Source organism: Monodon monoceros, unplaced genomic scaffold (assembly GCF_005190385.1).
Source record: "Monodon monoceros isolate NGI ecotype Baffin Bay Population unplaced genomic scaffold, NGI_Narwhal_1 Super_Scaffold_21, whole genome shotgun sequence".
Lineage (NCBI taxonomy): Eukaryota > Metazoa > Chordata > Mammalia > Artiodactyla > Monodontidae > Monodon > Monodon monoceros.
The window spans coordinates 125220879-125242061 of NW_021703778.1; the positions used below are offsets into that span (position 1 = coordinate 125220879).

Here is a 21183-nt window from a genome sequence, read left to right on the forward strand (position 1 = left end):
GTGACACTGTATCTTGCAGTACAAGTTTGTGGAGCTTCTAGGAGCAGGTTTGTTAAGGTAAGTGCCCAGTGTTTGGAGGCAGACCCTCAACAGCATCTCACTGTTAATGTTTCATACTAAGTTAAGATTCAGGTGGTCAGCACCACTAGGCGACAGTGCAAGGCTCCTGAGGAGATGGAATGAAGTGCAGGTGTTTTCCCGAGCTCTGCGGGACCTTCCCATGACACTTTGCTCTGACAAAGGCGAACTGTCGTCCCCAAAAGGCAAAAACTAAGAAACTCTAAAGACACATAGGATGTTCTCTCATAAAAATCATTTATTGGCACACCAGAAATATCCATCTGTTCTAGTACAGTAGCTGTATGCATCTATAACTGCAATTCTGTGTAAACTACGTGTTACCGGTCACTAGAAATCTAATTAGCAGGATGAATTTAATAAGGAACAAGAGTAACTATGAGTCTACAGCGGCCCAGCCATCGAGTCTCATTGGAGAATAAATCATATATCAAATTAGTGTTGGCCTGCAACAGAATGTTTCTGTAGCCAAGAAAAACCAAGGTGGACACAAATAGGATAGCACCCATTCAATAAATCAGGTACACTTAACTAGAAAAACACCACAGCTGATAGAAACAATCTAAATAACGTAAGCCCAAGAGTAAATTAGTAGCTATTTACATATATTACTTTTTGCCCAAACTTTAATTTGTTAGCCTTCCCATCCTACCTCTTCCCTTTTGTTATTTTTGTTTTGTTTTTTTTTTTCATGGTGAATTTCTTGGCTCCCTGGCAAATATTTAGACAACTAACCAGAACCTCTTTCTAGGTGCTACATTTTCTAAAACTTCATGTCAAACCAAAGGATCGGAAGGGTAGCTTATATAAGTCTATCTCTACACGGAAGTAGTAAGCTTATTATTCTGCTATCCATCATAGCAATGACCTACAATTTCATTTCCTCCCGAACATTTGAACAATTCCAGAAAGTTGGGTTGTGAATGGCAGCAGAGAGGATGGATTGTTCATTTGTAACAGGCACAGATAGTCTACACGGAGACAAGCACATTGATCCTGAGAATGTGAATGCTGTGAACTGCAACTTAAGATCCTCCGTTATGGACAATGAGTCTTCCTCCTTCTGGTCATTATGTTTTTTTCACACTTATTTTTAAGGCTTAGTATCATCGCAGTATTAACAAATAAGAATGCTGACATCATTTCTACCAAAAAAGGACTCTGGTGAATGGCAGCAAGTACCATAATTAAAATAGCACAGTTGAAAAGGCATTGAGTTGGTATGTTTCTGGTGCTATGGCCAGAATGTATGGATTTTTAGCATCATTCTAGGGGATCTGAAAGATCTTACCAAGGAGCCTCTTTGGCCCTTGTTTATTTCCTTCCTAATACTAATAACAATTTGTAATAATTTTATTTTTGGCTCGTTCTCCTAGGACCATATAAGCTCCGGGAGGGCAGAGACCACACCTGTGTATTCACCACTCTGTCTCCATTGTCTAGAACAGTGCCTGGTCCAGAATCGGTTTTCAATTAAAAACTTGTATTAAATGAATGAACCAAATCATGAAGTCCCCTGTCCTGCCTCTATTTAGAGACCTTCCCATTTCATTCAGTGACCAGGGTTTCTGGCATGTCCTAATGACCTAGCTGTCCTGTGAGCCTCTACCCCTTCGTCTTTGTGTAGTCGGGTCACTGATACCTTTGTGCTTTAGTGGATAGTAAAACTTTTCACTGCTGAAAAGACTAGCTTTGCAGAGCTAACGCTGCATGAGAGGTCGCAGGGTAAGAACACTCAAGAATGTTCTAAACGGCAAGCTCCGAATTCAGCTCATTCTTCCTTAGCTCTCCCTACTACCTACCTCCTTGACAGAAAGTTTAAGAAAAAATTTATCAGGAGAATTTTCTCTTGGCAGTGCCAGGTCAGTAAGTCACCAATGACATGATCAAAGGAGAAAGAAAAGATAACTCACCTACATAAAAAAAACAATGTAACTAAAAGCAAAATCTGGCTGTGGAAACAAAGTGACATGGTGGGCTGTCTAGGTCTTCCGTTGGTTAGAACTGCTGAAGATGGAAGAGAAAGCAGGCTTTACAGCAGTAGAGAGGCTGGAGGGAAAGGGGGGCTGCGGGGTGCGAGGACCAGCATCTCTCTCCTCCTCCCTCTCCCTCCACCTCTGGCTGAGCTCCTTGCTGTCGCTCTCAGGTGGAGGTAAGAACAGGCAGCTGGCGCCTCCACAGCACATCTTTAGGCTATTGATGCTCTGCTGGAGTAGCAGTCGGGGACTGGGAGCCCCGTGTGGAGCGTGACCTGTGGGAAGAGACTGTGAGTCCCAAAGGCACTGCAGGATCCCCCCCTGCACCCCTTCCCCAGAGCACAGCGGGTGTGTTCCTCACTCAAAAGGGGATCTGTTCAGTTTTCTGTAACATCTATTCTAGCAGGCATTAAAGAGAATTCTAGTAGAGTTCAGCTGGTGCTAAGAACCTGGCCACCATGCTGGGCTCCCCACTCTTGGAGACACTTGATAATATGGTTCACAGCCACTTGCTTCTTCAAAGGATTCTGGGGAGATTGTGTTCCTATGACTGAAGACACAGGCATGGATATGAAGGTAGAAAAGCCTGTTGGCCACACGGCGGTGATCACTGCCATGTCCATGGACAGAAAGCAGATGCGCAGACAACCCTTCCCCTATTATTTGTCCACTAGTTATTCCAGTTAGGATAAGCCTTTCATTTAGGGATGGACTACATGATTGCCAGGTATGAAGAAACGTGGGCACTTATTTAATATTTCACTGAATTTTGTCCCACCTCATACTTCAGCTGCACGGACCAGGCTAGAAACATTTCATGCACTGCTGTCTGTCATCTCTCCCCTTCTTGTCTTGTCCCTGTCTTTCCCAGCCCAAGAGTCTTTCTCTAAAGATACTCAGAAACCCCTAAAGAGCGTCGAGTACAATATTCTTTGCAAGGGAAACAGCTGAAAATGTGGAAAACTTTGAATGAGGGTTTTCTAAGACACACTTCTAGGGAAATCTATAGCTTTCTTTTGTTCAATGTAGAGGCTGCACTCTGATTGATTAGATGTCAGCCATCCAGAAAAACCCATCTAGTTGCAGCAAGACAGAAGGGCAGAGGTCACTGGGTTGCAATCACTTCTACTGCACATACTGATAAACAACAACGGATTTTTAAAATAGCTCCCAAGACGTGGTTTTATATAGAGCAAAAATCACCAGCAGTGTTTTGCTTCTCAAGCCCTATCTATCCTATCGTAAAGCAGCCATTTGCTGAATGAGGGTCACGGTCGATGATGAGCTCTAGCTCAGGACGGAAGTGAAAGGTCCCGTCCCGGCAGAGGCTGGCAGGGCACACCCTCCCGCATGGCTCTGATCTTCTCTCCCACTGCCCCTCATCTGCCCCAGTTGCCACCTCCTGGCTCTTCCTTGCTTAAGTGAGGTCCCTCGTGCCTTAGAAACTTTGTCCTGGCTGTTCCCTCTGCCTGGAAAGCCCCACACAGCTCACTCCCTCACCCGCTTCAAGGCTCAGCTCACCTGTGACTACAATAAGTTCCACCTATGCTGATGACGCTGCTTAAGACGGCCACTGCCCTCCCTCGGTCTTGTCTCCACTGGATATCGCCTTCTAACATACTATATAATTAACACAGCAATTGTGCTTATTATTCACTGTCTGTCTCCTATAACTAGAATGTGAGCCCTAAGAGGGAAAGATTTTTGTTTTGTTTTCACTGGTAAACAACAATACTCATAATAATTCAATAGTGCCTGACATATTAAAGGCACTCAATAGATATTTGTTGAATGAACGAATGAGAAGAACTTGTTGTTTTTATTTACAGTAAATCATCAGTATGTGTTTTCTGTCCCCGAAGCGCCTGACAGAACTGATAAGAGTGCAGAGAAAACGCCCCAAATTTCTGAGCATCGTGCTAGCACTTCAGGCTCACACCTTCACTTCTCTGGCACTCACGGCGCTTTGCATCAGTGATTTCATTTGTTTTCATGCCAGCTGATTCAAGAGCTTCCTTTCTACTAGAGAGGAATCTAGGGCTCAGAGGGACAATCATTAGCCAGCCATGCAGAGAATCCCAGTTTCCCACCTGCTGTTCACTAGATTGTGTCTAAATATAACCGAGGGGCTCACGCCGGTCTGGAATCATCTCACTTGTCACGTCCATCCCACCCGGCGCTCCCCCACCCTTCCTCCGCGTCTTGGTCTGGGCCTTCGGTGGGCAGGGGCTGAGTTCACTGCCCGTGGGCAGCCTCAGAAGCAGAGTCTGCAGCTCACCTGCACGTTCCTGTTCAGGCTGACTGCCGGGAAGAACAGCCCTTCCACGTTCTCAAATGCGATGGGACCTTGCTGCTCGTCGTTGATAAAAAATGTCAAGGTTTTTCTATTTAAGTCTAGGAGGACCCCGATCGTGGCCCCCTTTGTGATCCCTCCCTCAGTTCTGTGGGAAGAGAAAACATGGGGTTTCACTTGCCTGTCATCATTCTAGAAGCTTCCCGTTTTGTATGGTTAAACCAGTATTTTTTAACTTGTTTAAAAGTATTGTTCCTCATCCCCACCCCAGGAGCCTTTTCCCCCCAATCGCCCCTCCTCACTTACAATTTTAATACCGCAGATACACTGTGTATCTGCTGATGGGCTGTACGTATATCTGTGCTTTATATATATAAGAAGTAAGATCTTTTGCTCGCTCCCTGGAAAACCAATTTTCACTCCCCTGTTGAGAATGTTATGGGTTCACCGCGCTGCTCTGTCTTTGCTGAGAGCGAACTCCTTCATACAGGGTCTCTACAGGCTGTCGTCTAGTAGAAAACAAAGCATCAAAGGCCAGGAGCAAAAAGTAGCCTCTGGGCTATCAGAGGTCTGCCTAGAGCTGGGTCTCACGCTTTGCACATATGGTGTGAATTAAACATCATTAAATACAAAATGATTTAATTTGAAAGTCAAAGAAGCACTTAAGCTGAACCTAAAACACATGCATGAAAAATTGGATTTGGGCCCTTCTGCTCTCCATGAAACAGAAAAGCTCGTTCCAGAAAGATGGTAATTTGGGGCATGCTGAATTTGGAGAAGTTGGAGGCTCTTCATAAAACGCCAACACCGGAGAAGAGGAATCTCCTCTCTGTAAGGTGAAATAATTAATTATACTGTAGGAGGTGGAGTGACTGTCATTTGACCATGAATTGTGTCTTACGCTTCCATTGATGGTTTCACAAAAGCCATTAAGCATGGATGATCAGATTTGTCTTTTTCCTCCTCTTTGAGAGCTAGCAATACTGAACTTCAGCCTCATCTCAGCAGAGCACAGAAATGTTAGAGTGTTGTTCTTTCCCCCCGGCACGCAGAACACAGACTGCACATAGCGGTTAAAACACAGGGGTATCAATTTCATCTTGGAAATTCACAGCTTCAGCAGTGAGGGCACTGGTGACATGTAGTTTGCATGCAAGCAGATGTGCTCTGCCTTAAGAAAGTGTTTCCCTGCATAGCGTGGCAGTTGTGTTATTACTCACTCCTTCACTCCAAAATAAAGAAGCTAAAAGGGAAAAGTAAGCGTGGAACATGGCATCAGGGAATCTGGTGACAGAGGGTCCCCCCAAATGTGAATTACTGAAGACAATGGCTTATATACATCTAGTAAGATTTGATATCGGGCTGGAATGGCATGTGTGCTCACTTCAAGTGATGGTGAATAATACACAACTGAATGCAGATGTATAGAAACTAACCAAGGGGACAGGAACTGAAGGACCTAGGAGTCCTACTGGCTAGAAAAGGGGCAGTGATGAGCATAGAGAAAAAGCTGAGACAGTGGAGTCCACTGCCTACTACTGCCTGACTCACTTTCCTTGTGATCCAACTGACTACAACTGTATTTTTGTTTTTTTTCCAGAGACACCAATGAGAATGTATCCTGGGGAAATCTTTGAGAATAAGGTGGACCAGGATCCATAAAAGACACTTCTCTACCTAGGAAATTTGTGACAAATACATTTGAGGAAGAAAACGCAAACCATATGAAAAAGGAGGTCTAGAAAAAATATGATAGCATGGGTTAAATTATACTTGCCTATATTCTGGTGTTAAAGGAAAACCTTTATTTACCTTTGTTCTCTTTCCCCAGCAAACTGGGTACTCTGAGTCCATACAATAATAAGAGAGTTCTTCAAGTACAAAACTATCCAAATTGGCATCCATACGACTTCGTTTAATGAATGGCTACTATTCTGAGAAGTGGCATTGATAATAATCATAATAAGAAGAACAGTGGCTTCTATTTTCAGGTGGATGGGAGGCATTTTTGCATGATTCATGTAATCATGGGAACATCTATGCATGGAAAAACATGATTTTCCTAATTGGTGGATTTGGAAACCGATGTTCAGAAAAACTAAGTATCTTGTCCAACAGTGCTTCTCTGGGAAGTTGTAAGTCTGGATTTTAGAATCCTGGAATGTTTTTCTATAATACATATGCATGAGGATTCTTAGTTTCCAGCCCTGGGTGGAACGTAGCAATGAGGGACCTAGGAAAGTACTCATGTCTCTGTCATTATGCAAATAAAATAAAATAAAACTCCAGGATGGACTCAGCCAGGAGCAGTAGGACTTCTACTTCATAAAGATCGCCTGCCTGTCTTCCTTCATGTTGTCTGTTTAACAGGTCTCTGAACTTGGGCTCTCGTTCTCGACCAGAAGCCAACGTGAAGAAGGCTTGCATGGGGGGTAGGGGCTGCAGGGTACCTGTTGGTGTGTGAGTTGTTGTGCATGAACCAGCTCCGGTTGTTGTCCACATACATTGCCCAGGCTTTGTCGTCCTTTCCTAACATCACATCCTTCATCACGTTGTTGCGAGCCACACCAAAGGCAGGGTCTGGGTGGTTGTCATAGCGATCCACCGTGAGCTCCCAGTAATGGACACCCTTGGAGAAGCCAGTCTTCCCCAGCACCACCCGGTCATCGTAGCTACTGCAGGTCACAGTCAGGTTGTCATTGGAGAAGATGATGTCAGAGTGCGCCGAGCCAGGGTCAAAAGCAAACCAGGCCACTGGGAACAACAGAAGGGAGGGCGGTTACTAAGACGGACCCACTGAGCTCACGCCATAACGCACTCCTGGGCCGGAGAGGAGCGTCTTGTCCCGTTTTCATGCTTCCATGCGGGAAGGAGGTGTCCAGGGCCAGAAGGGGCTGTGAGTGAGCAGACAGGGGGCACTTCCTGGGAGCTAGGGCTCTCTGCGCCCAGAAGCAGACGGAGGACACACGACCGATTCAGCAGGGGTTACCCGGCTCAGCCTGCGCTCCCATTCGGGTGATCCGGAAGCGCAGCGGCATCGATTTTGGAAGGTGCAGGTCCCTTCACGCGGTGACTGGCAGGACAGTACACCAGAGACATAAGGGGAGAGGGATGCGCTAAGATGCCTGTGTAACCCCGAGACGGGGAGGCTAGGAGCTAGAGTCCTAGATGGAGGAGGGATAGAACACACTCAGTGGAACAAGGAAATATCCCTTCTGCAGAAGTGCTCAGGTCTACTAGTTTTGAAAATGTCCTCAGTGTTAGCGAACGCTATCAGCAACAGAAACTAATTTTCATGAGTGATTGTGACTTGGATGTAAGACAGGTTGCTTCCTTCACCACAAATGCAGTCTCCTTGTTACTCCTGAAACTACCGTGTAAAACGTTTTGGACCTTAGGTGCAGATGGAATGACGTCTTTGTACGCAGCGCTGTGCCCGAGTTCTAAATGTCACCTGCCCAGAACTTGCTCTGGACAGACGAAATTGCTGATTTATCAGATCTGTGAGCCACCACACATGCACTTTGGTCTTTGCTATTTGTAACAGAATAAGGTTATTCCATACCTGCCAACAGCTTTTTAATATCAACTGTTGTCATTCCAAGTGAAAGGCATGGGAGAGAGAAATAGGAAGCAAAATTGACATTGATAAGAAAACATGTCTCTCTTGATAGACTCATACCAAAAATGGGCTCAGTTTAAAACTGCATATACACTACTCAGTTTGAAACTGTATCGGTCTGATTAGTACCTTTGCCCACAAGTGCTCTGCTTATAAAGAGTGCTTTGCATTGATGTACAAGAAATCTGGGGGAAAAGTAATCTTCTCTGAGGCATAAAATTTAAAAATACAGACTCATTTTTTCTGCGCATGTGAGAAACTGCTATAATGGGATTTGAATGACAATTAGACAATTTTATTGACATAGAATAAGCTGCCACCATTTATTTTGTGAAGGGAGTGGAGCACACCAAGCACATATGTAAAAGATAACAATTACAATAGGTATACTTGCCTAATTGAGAGTAAGGTGCAGGTTGTGTCTCAAAATTGCATCCTATAAAGAGATACTACACATCAAAGCTACGAAACAACAACCAGGTCAATAAAAATTATTTGTATACATGTAAAAAGCACCAGCTGAAGAGAGTCACCAGAGGCCTGATTCATGAAAAACCAAAGCCCTTTCTATATTGGTTTACTTGCCTGGGTAAAAATTGCCTCTCTGCTCTTTCAAAATGAATAGTACATCTTTTTTTTTTTTTTTTCATTTAATAAAATCTCCTCCAATTGTTTCTGAACTGTACAGCTTAAATTTTCATCATCTTCCAAGTTTAATCTTTTCCACTAAAGTTTCCGTATTCAGAAGAAAATGAGAAAAATTCATCCAGTTGAAATGGAGAAATCACTGAATCTTGATACAACTCCATTCTACATCACTATTCCATGTACGTAACTCTGGTTATGCCCAGAGGCCTTTGCTGTGACTTGGGCTCAAGTCACATGATAATTATATAACTAGATGTGTAATGTAATCCCTATGTTAATACATACATCTGGTAATTATTAATAATGACATGAATTACATGTCGTAAATATGAAAATGACCTCATCTCTTTCTTAGATTGTTTTACTACATGAGTCCTTTTCACCTAAGGGAGGGAGGGGGGATGGTGCTGAAGGGGGTGGGAGTGACCTCAGAGATGTATTGGAATCACCTGTGTGACTTTTGCAACCATCTCCCTCTTTCCCTAACATACCCTTACCTACTCCATGAGAAGTTTCATCAGGGTGGATGAAGCAGTCTAGTCTTAAAATGTTCAAAGGTGTGTGAACTACAATTTCAAGTGCTGTCAGTGACTGATCTAGGAAATGTGTTTTTGATGAGCACCAGGGTATCTCCTAGAAAGGATCATTTAATGTTTTTTCAATTCAGTAAGGCCCTTATGTGCTAAATAAAGGATAATACACTGAATTAAAAGAATTTTAGAAGAATTAAGAAAGCACCTTAGAAAGGACTAATGATTGAATTAAAAACAAAATGTAAAGATTATGATATTACTTTTGGTTTTTTTTTCCTCTGGGGTGAATTGATATGCAGAATAATCATTTTCTCCAACTCATGGCTGAATACTTATGTTTAGTTTGTATCAATTATCACTTCAATTCCTATTCACAGGTTAGAACTTAGTGAGTACAGAACACCTGGAGTTTTAAAACTGAATCTGATATCCAGCTTTGGACATAAATTTGTAGAATCTGAATAGGGCTTTTAAATTTTTTAAATGAATCATGCCTTGTGCAAGTCTTTTTCAAAACAAGTTTTCTGAAATCTTTTTTACACTACTTTAAACACACCATCGTACATTTAAGTTTCAACGATACAACTAGAACAATGGTGTCAAATACAGCCATCAGATATCCCCAAACCCACATATTTTATTCTTGAGACAATATACATTACAAAGACTACAACAATATTTCAGTACATTAGACACAAGTGAAAAGGCTTCCATAACAAACATGTCTAAAAGCCAATAGCGCACAGAAAAACATTAAGAAACATAAAAGCACAAAGAAAAATGTCATTTTAAAGAGAGCTTGAAGTCCCTGCATCCTTTTTGCACTGTCATGCTGTGGCCTTCTTCATTCCAGGATGTGGGATGAGCAAACAGAATAAAATAACAAACAAAAGAAACCTTTGGAAATGTGAAATGTGCATCATATGTATCCCTGATTACAATATAGTCCTGAAGAGATCAAATAGGACTGTAGTTTAGATATTTTAAGATTCTATGGGCTAGACAGAGTTCATGGCATAGTATCACTAGTCCAGCTTCCTGAAATCAGCCTGAAGCCGTGTCACAACCCTCTTAGCTGTGGGAAACTTCGGGAGGCCAGACTTTTCAGTGACTCCCATCTTTTGCGCCTTAGGCTAGTTGAGGGTTTCTGATTAAGCTGGTGGTGGTTCCTCCCCTTTGCTTAGAAAAAAATCAGCCATGACCCTGACTGTCTGACCAGTGAGCACAGGCTTCGGCAGGAAATACTTTCACTTGTTGCTCTCTGGTGTGTCTGCTTTGTATGATGCATTCTGCTGTTGGCAAGTTTTTTACTTTTATTTTTTCAATAAAGATCTCTTGAGTCTATGTTTAATCAGACCACTCCAGGCTGGGTGCACTGATCCAGTCTCCCAGACACAGCTGGTTTCCTGGATACAGCAGGGCTGCAAACCTCCATACTAAGGCCACAGACTCCACTCAGCCAGCACCTGCGCGTGCTATGCCACTGCATGTGATGACAGAGCAGGTTTCTCATGGTGGTACCAGCTTGTGCAAAAAGAACAACTTCACTCATCACTTTCCGACACCATTATATACAGTGACCACAGCTCGATGGGTTGGTCCTCACACCACACACACAAGAATGCCACAAAGCTCCCTCATCCAAATGCTCCTCATACCGGAAGCAGGCCACAGACATAGAGACTAGCTCATCACCCTCTGCACGCACATGGACGCCAAGAACGAAACAGGTATTCAGAGATGCCTTCAAGGCACAGAGATCAAGAGGAAAGGTCAGACGAGCTCAGCTCACCCGGTGCATTGAGAGACTGTAAAGAGGAATGCAAGCTCAGCTGATGGGGTGAGGATCGGAAATCAAAGTAGGATCTCCTGGGGAAGCTGGGCTGTAGATTAAGGGTGGAGGAGAAAGGACTCATTCTACGGAGCGGCAATCTTTCCGAAGGCACTGGAAAAGGGACTGTCTGTTCTTCTGAATCTGTGTCTAAATGTAAGATCAATGCAAACTAGAGATCAGAAATCTGCCACCTGCTGTGCACAGTTTTCCCCAAGACCTGCCTTACGAATGCATTTTCACAAAGCCTCATCCACCCCGTAGTTGCCAATGTGGTTTGAGACTGGGAGGGAATTCTCGGCAGGTCGGAACCCATGACCAGAGGATACTTCAAATATCACAGACAATTGTCTTCTCTTCTCCCAATTTTTAGTGGTAGAGAAGGTATTGGAAGTTTCCGTTTAATTAAATACCTTTAGAGTTGAATTTAGAAACCTTAGAGGTAAATTTTACCCATTGATGACCAAGAGGAGATTAATACTTCACCCTCTCCAGCTCCCTTGGATGTTACTACCTGTACAACAATGGCCTCTTAAAGAGTTTCTATTTAGGAGGTGACGATTTTGACCAACTCTTTGCTGTTCCATATTTTTCCTTTTGTCTCTTATTTTTTCCATTTCTAAATGGACAAGATGGTTTTTCTATACCAGCACACTCAAGACTTGGTCTTTGAATAGGAGAGGAAGATAGGACTGAACAAGTAATCAGGGAAGGAGCCTTACCTTTGTTTCTGCATTAAGATGAGACCCTAGGGATGCCCTTGAACATCTCTGGTTCTCTAACAATAAACAGACCATGGGCAGTGGTGAGGTGCATTTGTGGCAAAAATGTCTTTATTTTCAGATAGTCAGGTCTGGCATGAAGATCACTATTATCCCAGAGTAAGGACATATCAATTACTTGATTTGGTTCTAACATTTAGAGTAATTTAGAGGTAGTTCCTCTAAATTACTAAAATCATTCCTTTCTCTTTTGTTGAACAATAGGTGGTTGTATGCAGTAGGGTTATCTGGTCAGAGTCAGATGTTTTACCAATAGGGGCCTTCGTAGAGCTTAGTTTGATAGTAATAATTTAGGAAATACAGATGGCATGATGGTAGTATTCTATGTCCAAAACCACCAAGGAACTTTCTTCTCATTGAAAAAATAATTTTGTTTTGGTGGCCAGAGAGTGTTCCTGGGAAAATTTTTCTGGTTTGAGTCTGTTAGCATGTTCCTCTGTGTTGAACACATCCTTATCCTATCCAAATGCTATTCTGCGCACGGTCAGTGGAGCACGTGTGTGCAGAACGGGATTCTATTTGAAGGGCTCAGAGCAAGGGCATTGGCGGAGCATTTCAGCTTAATACTGCCAACCCGGTCTCATTTTCATTTCTGAACATATTAAAATTAGCTTTTCAGGCTTTAGACTTATCCTCGGGGAAAATTCTTTTCTTTTTCTTTTTTACTTTTTTACAGAAAAGTGTAAAGCAGATTTTCAGAGAAAAGAAATGGCTACTTATGGAGTTAAGGCTTTGTGTTCCCAATGATAATACATTCCAATTTTCTTCTACCTAAACTTCAAATGGTTCGGGTAATTTGGCATGTGTGATCATTTCCTGGTTCAGAAATGATTTACATTATAATGATCTCAGGGGGGAATTAGTCTTTTAGTTTAATGGAAAAATTTGAAAGACAATTGCACAGCACCACAAACTGATACGGGCTTCTTTTAGGGAGAGAATTTACAACTATATTTATCTCAGTAAAACATTTTTAACAAGAATTTGCTTGGAAATGTATTTTTCACCAAGTAATAATAATTAATTCATTATCCTTAAAATACTTGTTGCCCTGAAAATTAAGGGAAAGGACACATACAGTAGAATGAATTTTGGAGTATATTGAACTCTCGAGTGATCATCTGAAAACCAGTGAAGAGGCGGGTACTGAACGCAGACTCAGTGAGCATATCCAATCCCATCATACTCACCTTTTCTAGTCTCAGCACCAGGAAGAAGCACTTAGAGTTGGTGACGGCACCACTCTGCGGGACTGGGCTGAGGGCAGCTATGGTTATTCATGGGATTAATAACTTGACACTAAAATGGTTAGCTTTTCTATCCTTTTATGTAGATCCATTATTTATTGATGACCCAATTGTCCCTGACTCCTCTCAGTCTTGAACCATGCTCTCTATTCAAGCAAGCTTATTTAATATACATGTTACCCAATCACTCCATCTCTGTCTCTGAATTTTTCCCACCTATGGCCTCCCATACCCTACCAGCTGGGCTCTTACCCCATTTTCTCTAAGAAGCTCCTAAAAAAAACTTCCTACCTTGTCATGAAAATTGTCCAAATGAAGTGCAAGAGAGCACTTTCCACTTGATCCCAGCAGACTCTCTGTGCCCTTCCCCATGGGCACATGGTGCAAGTGTTGGGTCAGTTGCCTACAGGTCATCTAAGTCACTTGATATTACCTTAGGTTGCAGGAGTCTAAGAGGGAAGACACTTATCTCGATAACATCTGACCAGCAATCACAAGCTTCCCCTTGAAGTCCCCTAGGTTGAGGATCTCATGGCCTCCGGCAGCCCCCTCCTGTTCGTAGTCATTGCTTACATGGGTCTGGATATATCTCCTTGGGAACTCGACTCCTTAATCGTACCATTACTATCTGGGGCCATACAGAACAGCACGCTAGTTCTTCAAATATTTGAGAGCAGTCACCGGTCCCCTTTAAATCATCCCTTTTCTGGGATAAATAGAATCGATTTCCGACCTTTCTTCTAGGGTGTGGATTTCAAATCTTTACTCTCCTCATCGTGCCCCTCTGGACATGTTCAAAGACATGAATCAAAGACAGTAAGACAATATTGGGAACAGTGGTGCCACACCCATGTTTAGCCAAATCACACAACTAACATTGAGCCTACACATAGCTACCCAAGAGTGTATTCTGTGTTATACCCAGGATGCAGGAAGGATGTACATGCCACTTCCTTACCTCTCCTTCAAAGCACAATTACTGAGATCTGGAGAAGGCTTTTCAGCCATTAATATTCTGTCAGTCACGACAAAGAGGAATTGGGTTAGTGCTTTTTTCAGAATACATGATACGAAGCTATGTTTCAGGTCATAGCTAATAACCAGGATAACTATTATTAATTTTTCATGTATAGGTCGCTGGAGGAAGAAAAATAGCCCCTTCAAAGATTTTAAATTTTTTGTCATGTTTCATCACATGCAGTGATCCTGTCTGCTGAAGAGCTTTGCTGAGCAAAAAGCAGTTTAGCAGGAAAGAGCAACGGGAAACAGAACGCCAACGGAATACTGGTGTGGCAGCTCCGGGCATATCAGTAACCCTGGGATGAGGACAGTGTTTATAATGGGAGTGTGACAAGACACACTTTCCCTCAACTCTGTCAGTGACCATCACTCTCCTCTTGCCTTTGCCTGGACTGCTTTCCCTTCCTACCTGGATTGGCTGGACTCTGGAGTTGGGGCCTCTGCTTGGAAGAAGTAATCAAGAATCATCAAAGCAAAGATTGGCTGGGGACCACACTTATTATTTACTGACTTTTGGGTTTGAGGCAAAAAAAGAATATTTAAGTGGTGTGCTCCTTTTTTGCCTTACTGTATATTTATTTTATTTGTTCATTAGCAGACATTGCATTAAACCTGAGCAGCTGGGAAACGGGACACATGAAGTTGGGAGAACTGACCGTATTTCGAGAAAATCTGTATCTTACACTACTAATTGGTTTTTATACTTCTGAGGGTAGACTTTCTTGACTGATTCCAACATGTACAGTGCACTAAAGATTTCTACAGATGTGGAATATTTGGAAATGTAAAGTAAAGTCTTTGAGATATTATTTTTGGAATTCAAAGAGGAAAGGCAAACTGACAGGGATTCCATATGCTAACCCAGCTTCTTTTGTGTTCTGGTAGAATTCTTGGTTATCTTCCTGTCTGGTAGTGAACAGCTGCGTAACTTAAGCAGTCCTTGGGCCCTGGTTCAACAAGATGGTTGTATTTCAGAGTACAGTAAGGCAAGATATGTCACTAAGAACTGCACAAGCAGCTTTAAAAATGAGTTTCAGTTCAATTATAAACCAGCTGTAAAATAATTTGCTTTTGTTGGGAAGACTTGAAAAGAGACAAAGAAATGAATGAAGGGGTTGAGTGTCCTTAAATGATCTAATAAGCATCCAAAGTCACAGTTATGTCCCACTGGTACATAATTTACAGTGAAAGGTGGTATTATAATCTTTCTTAAGTGTGGCATTAACTGCAGTTGAGAAGTGAGAAACACTTCCGTTCTGGAAAGCTCCTTTTAAAAGAAGAAATGCAACAGCCTCTTTCCACCCTTGGGACAGCTGCCCACTCTGTCACCAAGTCCTCCACTCCAATTTAGAACACCAGGGCATTATTCATAAGGAACTATCGTCAGAACTGAAAATTCCTATATTTCAAAGAGATACAAAAGATTCCAAAGGACTAAACTGCTCCCCAGAGTGTCAAGTGCAAAGCACATTCTCCGAAAGCGAAAATAGGGTTTGGATCCAGTTCGGTCCTATGGAAAATCAGGCAATTCTCTGGGATGTCGTGCATGTTGTCAAAATTAGAAAGAGCAAAGCACCTCTTTTCTGGGCTCTGAAAGCTGTCACGATGCCTCTCACCTTGGATTTCATAAAATCTACCCGGATTTGTTCAGGTATGGTTTACCTACCTTGAGGAATGTGTCCTGGAAATGCATATCCCTCTAACTAGATACTTTTATTTGGGGTTGCAGGGACGGCTCTGGTGCTCGGAGTCAAGAAAACTACAGCCGAGGCAGAGTGGACCATACGCTTTTCCTTGTGTGACCCTTTACCGGCTACTTCCTACTAGTGTTGAATTTTCCGTGTCACAGGCAACCTCTGAGACCCACTAGAACCCCTGGGGGGAGCAGGAGGCGGCTACGCCAGTCCATAGCGTTTCCTGAAATAGTAACAGCTTTCGGCTGTGATTTTGAAGAGAGAAGCCACAGAAGAAAACCAGGGGGTATTAACTGTAAAGAACTTAGAGGTCATCTGCTCTAAGTATATAGTTTTAGAGACAAAACAATCCACCCCCCCACCCCCAAACAAAACCCTGAAGTCCAGAGAGATTAAGGGACACATCTAAGTCACACGGCCAGCTGTGATGGGACAGGATAAGGGCCCCAGGCAGATCAATTCCTGGTAGATAAAATTTGGTGGCTGACAAGGCCATTGCTCTCTTTTGTGCCTTGGAAATGTATAAAAGGTAAGGTCGATGCTATAGGCCATGGGGCACATTCCGGTGGTCTCAGGGGTGACCAAGGATTGTGTGCAGGACCTAATTATCATTCTCCACGCCCTGCATTATACTGAGGATGAATCTTTCTTGTCTATATAGAGTGGTTCCGTGGACTGTGGTGGTTAGGAATTGAAAGGCAAATACGTCACCCTCCCCTTTGGGATTCTGACCACTCAAGGTGGGCGGGCTGAGATCAGATGAGGTTCTTTTCCTGACACAAGGTTACATATTCTCTGGTGGGAAGCGGGGTGGGTGCGTGTCTCAGTACATTAAGGTTGAAGAGTACAATGCTTATCCTGGCCCCAAATCACTATAAAATATCTGCAAAGAGACTTTTGAACAGATGCATCTGGGGTCATTCTGGGCCTGTATTCTGCCTGCATCACTGAATATTCTCTGGGTTATTTTCTGTGATGTGTGGGACAAGAAGCTAGCACACTGGAAAGGGTGCTGTGATGCTGAGAGCCTAATGCGAAAGAAAAAGGCATTTTAATCTTTATGAATAACACCTTCTATGTCCCCTTTTAGAAAGCAGTTTCTAAGATGTGATTTCAAGAGTCCCAACCCTTTTGTTGTCATTAGATAAAACAATCCTGGAAAGCATTGGGGAGATGGCTTTTACGGCTGTTCAAGTAAGACAATGCTTGAGAGCACTTTTGCTCAGTGCTCTGAGCACCTGTGTGCAGAGAATGCTACAATTTACAGCCTTATCTACAGCCTGATTCTCTCATGATCCCTGATTATGCTTCCCACTTTTCCTCACAGTTGAGATCTGGAGGGCTGAGAGCTTCTGTGAATAAATAGCTCTGTGGTTTCAACCCGAGCAGGGCTCCCAGTCCCAGACCTCACTTGGTGGGGTCTTTCAAGGACCTCAAAGATGTGGCTCTGACATCCTTTTCCTTCCCAGGCAGTGACCCATCACTGCCAGCTGAAAGTGTCCACGTTGGAGAGAAGCTCAGCCCGGGGGGTTGGGGAGCCAGAGGGAAGACATGGAAAAAGGACAGGACCCAAGGACGTGCTTGGATACTGGAAATGACATTCTCACATCTCCTTCTTAAAGCAGGAATATTATTCTTTAGAGCAAAAGTCTAACATGACTGAAAGTGTTAAAGTCCAATTTCTGCCTGGGGTTTCTGGATGAACATGTGAGGCAGCTACACAGTACTGCTTCTACAAGCTGTCTTCAGACATCTAGCAAACAGACTTAGGGTAGTTTTTCCTCTTTTCCTCTTTTTGGTTGAGTGCAAATAGCACTGTTTTAATGTCAGCATCAAAGTGTGCTGTGCTGGGCATTGGAGCTGAAAGGCCCAGGCCTGGCGCGTCATTTATCCTCTCCCAGGATAGGAGAGGGAAGGCTCCGTTTTGCCATGTGTAGAGTAGAATAATAATAATAACACTTTCCTCATAGAGTGTGGTAGGCTGAACAATGGCCCGTCAAAAAATCTCCATGTCATAATCCCCGGAATCTGTGACTATGGCACCTAACATGCCAAAAGGAACTTTGCAGATGTGATGAAGTTAAGGATCTTGAGATGGGAGATTATCCTGGACTATGCAGGTGGGCCCAAGGTAATAAATCACAAGGATGCTTATAAAAGGGAAACAGGAGGGTTAGAGTCAGAAAGAGATTGGAAGACGCTATGCTGCTGGCTTTGAAGATGGAGGAAGGGGCCGTGAGCCAAGGGATGCCGGTGGTTTCTAGAAGCTGGGAAAGAAACAGAACAGATTCTCCCCTAGAACCACCTCCAAGGAACGCAGTCCTGCTGACACCTCACTTTTAGCCCAGTGAAACCCATTTAGGATTCTGATCTCTAGAACTGTAAGGTGATAAATCTGTGTTGTTTTAAGCTGCTAAGCTTGTGGTAATTTGTTAAAGCAGCAATGGGAAAGTAATACATAGGGCAAATCTGGAATGTTGCAGCAACAGAACAGAAGGGAGGTCTAAACAATAGCAGTGGGTACAGAGGTATATAGCAGTCTTAGGGTGAAGAGAAAAGAATCCCTATTTTTAGGACCTTATAGTAAATGGATGGCTTTTATGCAATTCCTCTGCTGGATTTCAGTACCCTGAAAATATTTGCTGGCTTTCAAATTGCTGTCTTTTTTCATGGAATCTTTTAATGGGCAATGAAGAAAGTTCTTGGAAGCTCTACACAAAATTCCCATAGTATTTTTTTGGGGGGGGTACTTATACTGTAATTCCATAAAGCCTTCTGATATACTTAATACTCCATTATCAAGAGTTCCAGAATATATACTGACTTTTAAACGTATTAGGTGGAAATCTTTCTAAAATGCATTATATACTTTCTGACTTTCTGAGCATATGCCACAGAACGTTCTCTTTCTCTCCCCCTTTTTTTTTTTTTGGATTGTTCACAGTTTTTCCAGTTACCTTCCTTGCTCAGTGCTGCCAACAGCCTCAATTCACTTCTATACCAAATTCCTTTCTCTTCTAACGTGAGGTTTCCGGTCTGCTGTGCTCTTTGCAAATGGGTCAATGAGCTCAGTGGAATTGTGCATAAAAAGAGGGGGAGCCGAGTGACACCAAGGGCTCTGCTGTGAGAACAACGTAGGAGTTTCTGTGCCTGAACTCTGTCCTTCCTTTTCCTACCAATCACAGGTCATTGTTGCTTACATCTTGACTGTAAGATGACTGCCTACACTGTAGGGTGGAAATCTTAGTTCTCGAGGGGTGAGGTGGTACCATAGTTTTAGGCACTCTGAGCCAGGTGCCATGGAGTTCAGGGAAGGAGGAAGAGTAAAGCCCATAGTCACTGGGCAGGGCCATGCTGTATTCATCGCTGTGATCGTCAAATCGGCTCGCTCAATTAATGTTTTTGAGTGAATGAGGCCTCCTTTGCAAAGTCAGCTCAAGGCATAATTTGAAGTTTTTACCTTACCTACAGTTATTCCCTCTGTTAGGATTTCTCTCTCTCCCTTCTCTGAGAAGCCTCTCCTTCCCTTTAGATCATGTTCATTTTCCCTGTAGTGTGTTGTATTTCATGTAGTTATTAGATGTAAGACAATCAGAATATTATGTCTATGAAAATACGAGTTAAAAAACCCTCTGTTAGAAACATTTTTACTTTTAGAAGAGGCTGCTTGTTAGTCGAAATTAAACTCTAAATAGTAGAATTAAGGTGATATTAAAAATGGAACGGCTCATACATTTCTGGTGTAAAATCTATCCGGAAAGCAATTTGCAAACATAGATCAAGGGCTTAAAAACGTTCATACTCTTTAGTCTAGTAATTCTACTTCTAAGAATGTGTCCAGTGAAATGATCTTTTTCGCAAAGATTTGGATTAAAGAGTATTTTTTGCACAGAAGGCGCAACCCTCTGTGTTCTAATTCCCCTGAAGGATTGGTGAGCTGCAGCTCCTCCTGTGCTGAGAAGGCTGTGTGAAGCAGTTCCCTGGCTCTGGGAGCTGAGGGAAGTCAGAGAAAGACCTTTCTCCAGCCAGATAATAGTCTCAGTGAATTATTTGAGCACCAGGAATATTATCTTTGGTCTATCTTATTTTTTCTCCAGATTTGAAAAGAAGAAAAAAAAGTAGTCTGTTTAGGTAGGTAGAAGGAAAATAGAGAAAAATGAACAAAAATTTTTCCATCCTATTCTCACCCATGTCTATTTTTCTTTGGGGTGGGGGGCAGGAGGATAGTCTCCCAGACACAGAATGAGCCCTAGAACTCTATGTATTAACAAGGCCTTGTCACATAATATTTTAAACAAATACTCTTTTGTAGATGGTTTCAGAGACCGTGACACAGCCATCACAGCTATTAAATGAATTACTTTAAAGATATATACAACCAGGTTGTGGGCCTTATTTTAAAATTTCATTAAAATTATTAATTGCTTACAGTTAAGTTTCTTCTTAAGTCAGGGTAATTTGGTTTAGATCTGCAACTGGCCTTATTCTCATGGCTGTGTTAGGTACATTCCCAAGAACTTTGCTTTCAGGGAACTAAGCAAACTTGAACTCATATACTAATTTGTTTTCCTTTCCTTTTCTCTTTTGATAACACATTCTTTATAATTCCATTGCATTAAATTATTTTTCATTGTCTTCCTGACTGATTCCCTTATATAAATTATGTCTTCCTTACGGTCCCTTTTCCTTCTCTCACAGTGTTTATCGTAATTTGTAAGTATGCAATATTTGCATGTCTATTTCTTTAAGGCCTGTCTCTCTTCCTAGACTGTGAGCTCCGTGACAGCTGGGGTGACCTCTGCTCAACACTCTATACCCATATCAGACACTTATCAAATACTGCCCAACAAATAGACAAACAAATTTGCTTTTGAAAAAAAAAGGTCAGAATTCACAACAATGTGGGCATTTGATCTCCCCTGCATAAAGTTACCTTTAGGTCAGCAGAAGGTTCTCTAATAGTTCAGAGAGTATAAGTGATAAGTGATTTAAACCTTGGACTAAATGCATGTAAATACGAGTTAGACTTGCTATCACATACGAGATCGTACCCTTCTGTGATACAGACTTTTTATTTTGAACCTTGGAAAGGGGTCAACTCTTGCTAAAAAGAACATAAAAGATTTTATTAAAGTAGAAAGCAAACCAACCATCCCATCACCCACAATAGCAGCAAAGAAAAAAAATCTCCAAAGCAAATCTTTCCAGGAATGGTAAGAAATAAGATTAATAAAGTATAAGTTCAGTTAACTTATTAAAACTCTGTTAATGGCATTTTCCTCATTGGTTTCTAAAAAACAAAAAAGGAGGTATAATTCTTTAGTTCTACAGGCTTTCTCAATTGTTACAGATCGATCAAATCTTTTTTTTCCTAATAAGCTATTCGTTATATTTTTTCTTGCTTTCTAAATCTTGTCTCACTGTTGGAATGAATTAGAATGAGGGAGAAACAAATAGAA

The 21183-nt window shown here is 42.3% G+C and overlaps 1 protein-coding gene across 3 annotated transcripts in view; it reads right to left on the bottom strand.

Moving 5' to 3' along the window:
• Nucleotides 1-1434: 1434 nt before the first annotated feature.
• The window catches only part of TRIM9 (tripartite motif containing 9), a 111182-nt gene continuing 91433 nt past the window's right edge, over nt 1435-21183 (bottom strand). For 2 of the 3 annotated variants that reach the window (XM_029238471.1, XM_029238470.1), the window contains exons 8-13: nt 10943-11131; nt 8364-8405; nt 7913-7936; nt 6798-7101; nt 4333-4495; nt 2267-2329 (exon numbers count right to left, since the gene is read on the bottom strand). In XM_029238471.1, the coding sequence (XP_029094304.1) occupies nt 2267-2329; nt 4333-4495; nt 6798-7101; nt 7913-7936; nt 8364-8405; nt 10943-11131 (785 nt within the window). Of the gene's footprint in view, nt 2330-4332; nt 4496-6797; nt 7102-7912; nt 7937-8363; nt 8406-10942; nt 11132-21183 lie in introns of all 3 variants that reach the window. The other variant, XM_029238472.1, reaches the window with a different exon arrangement.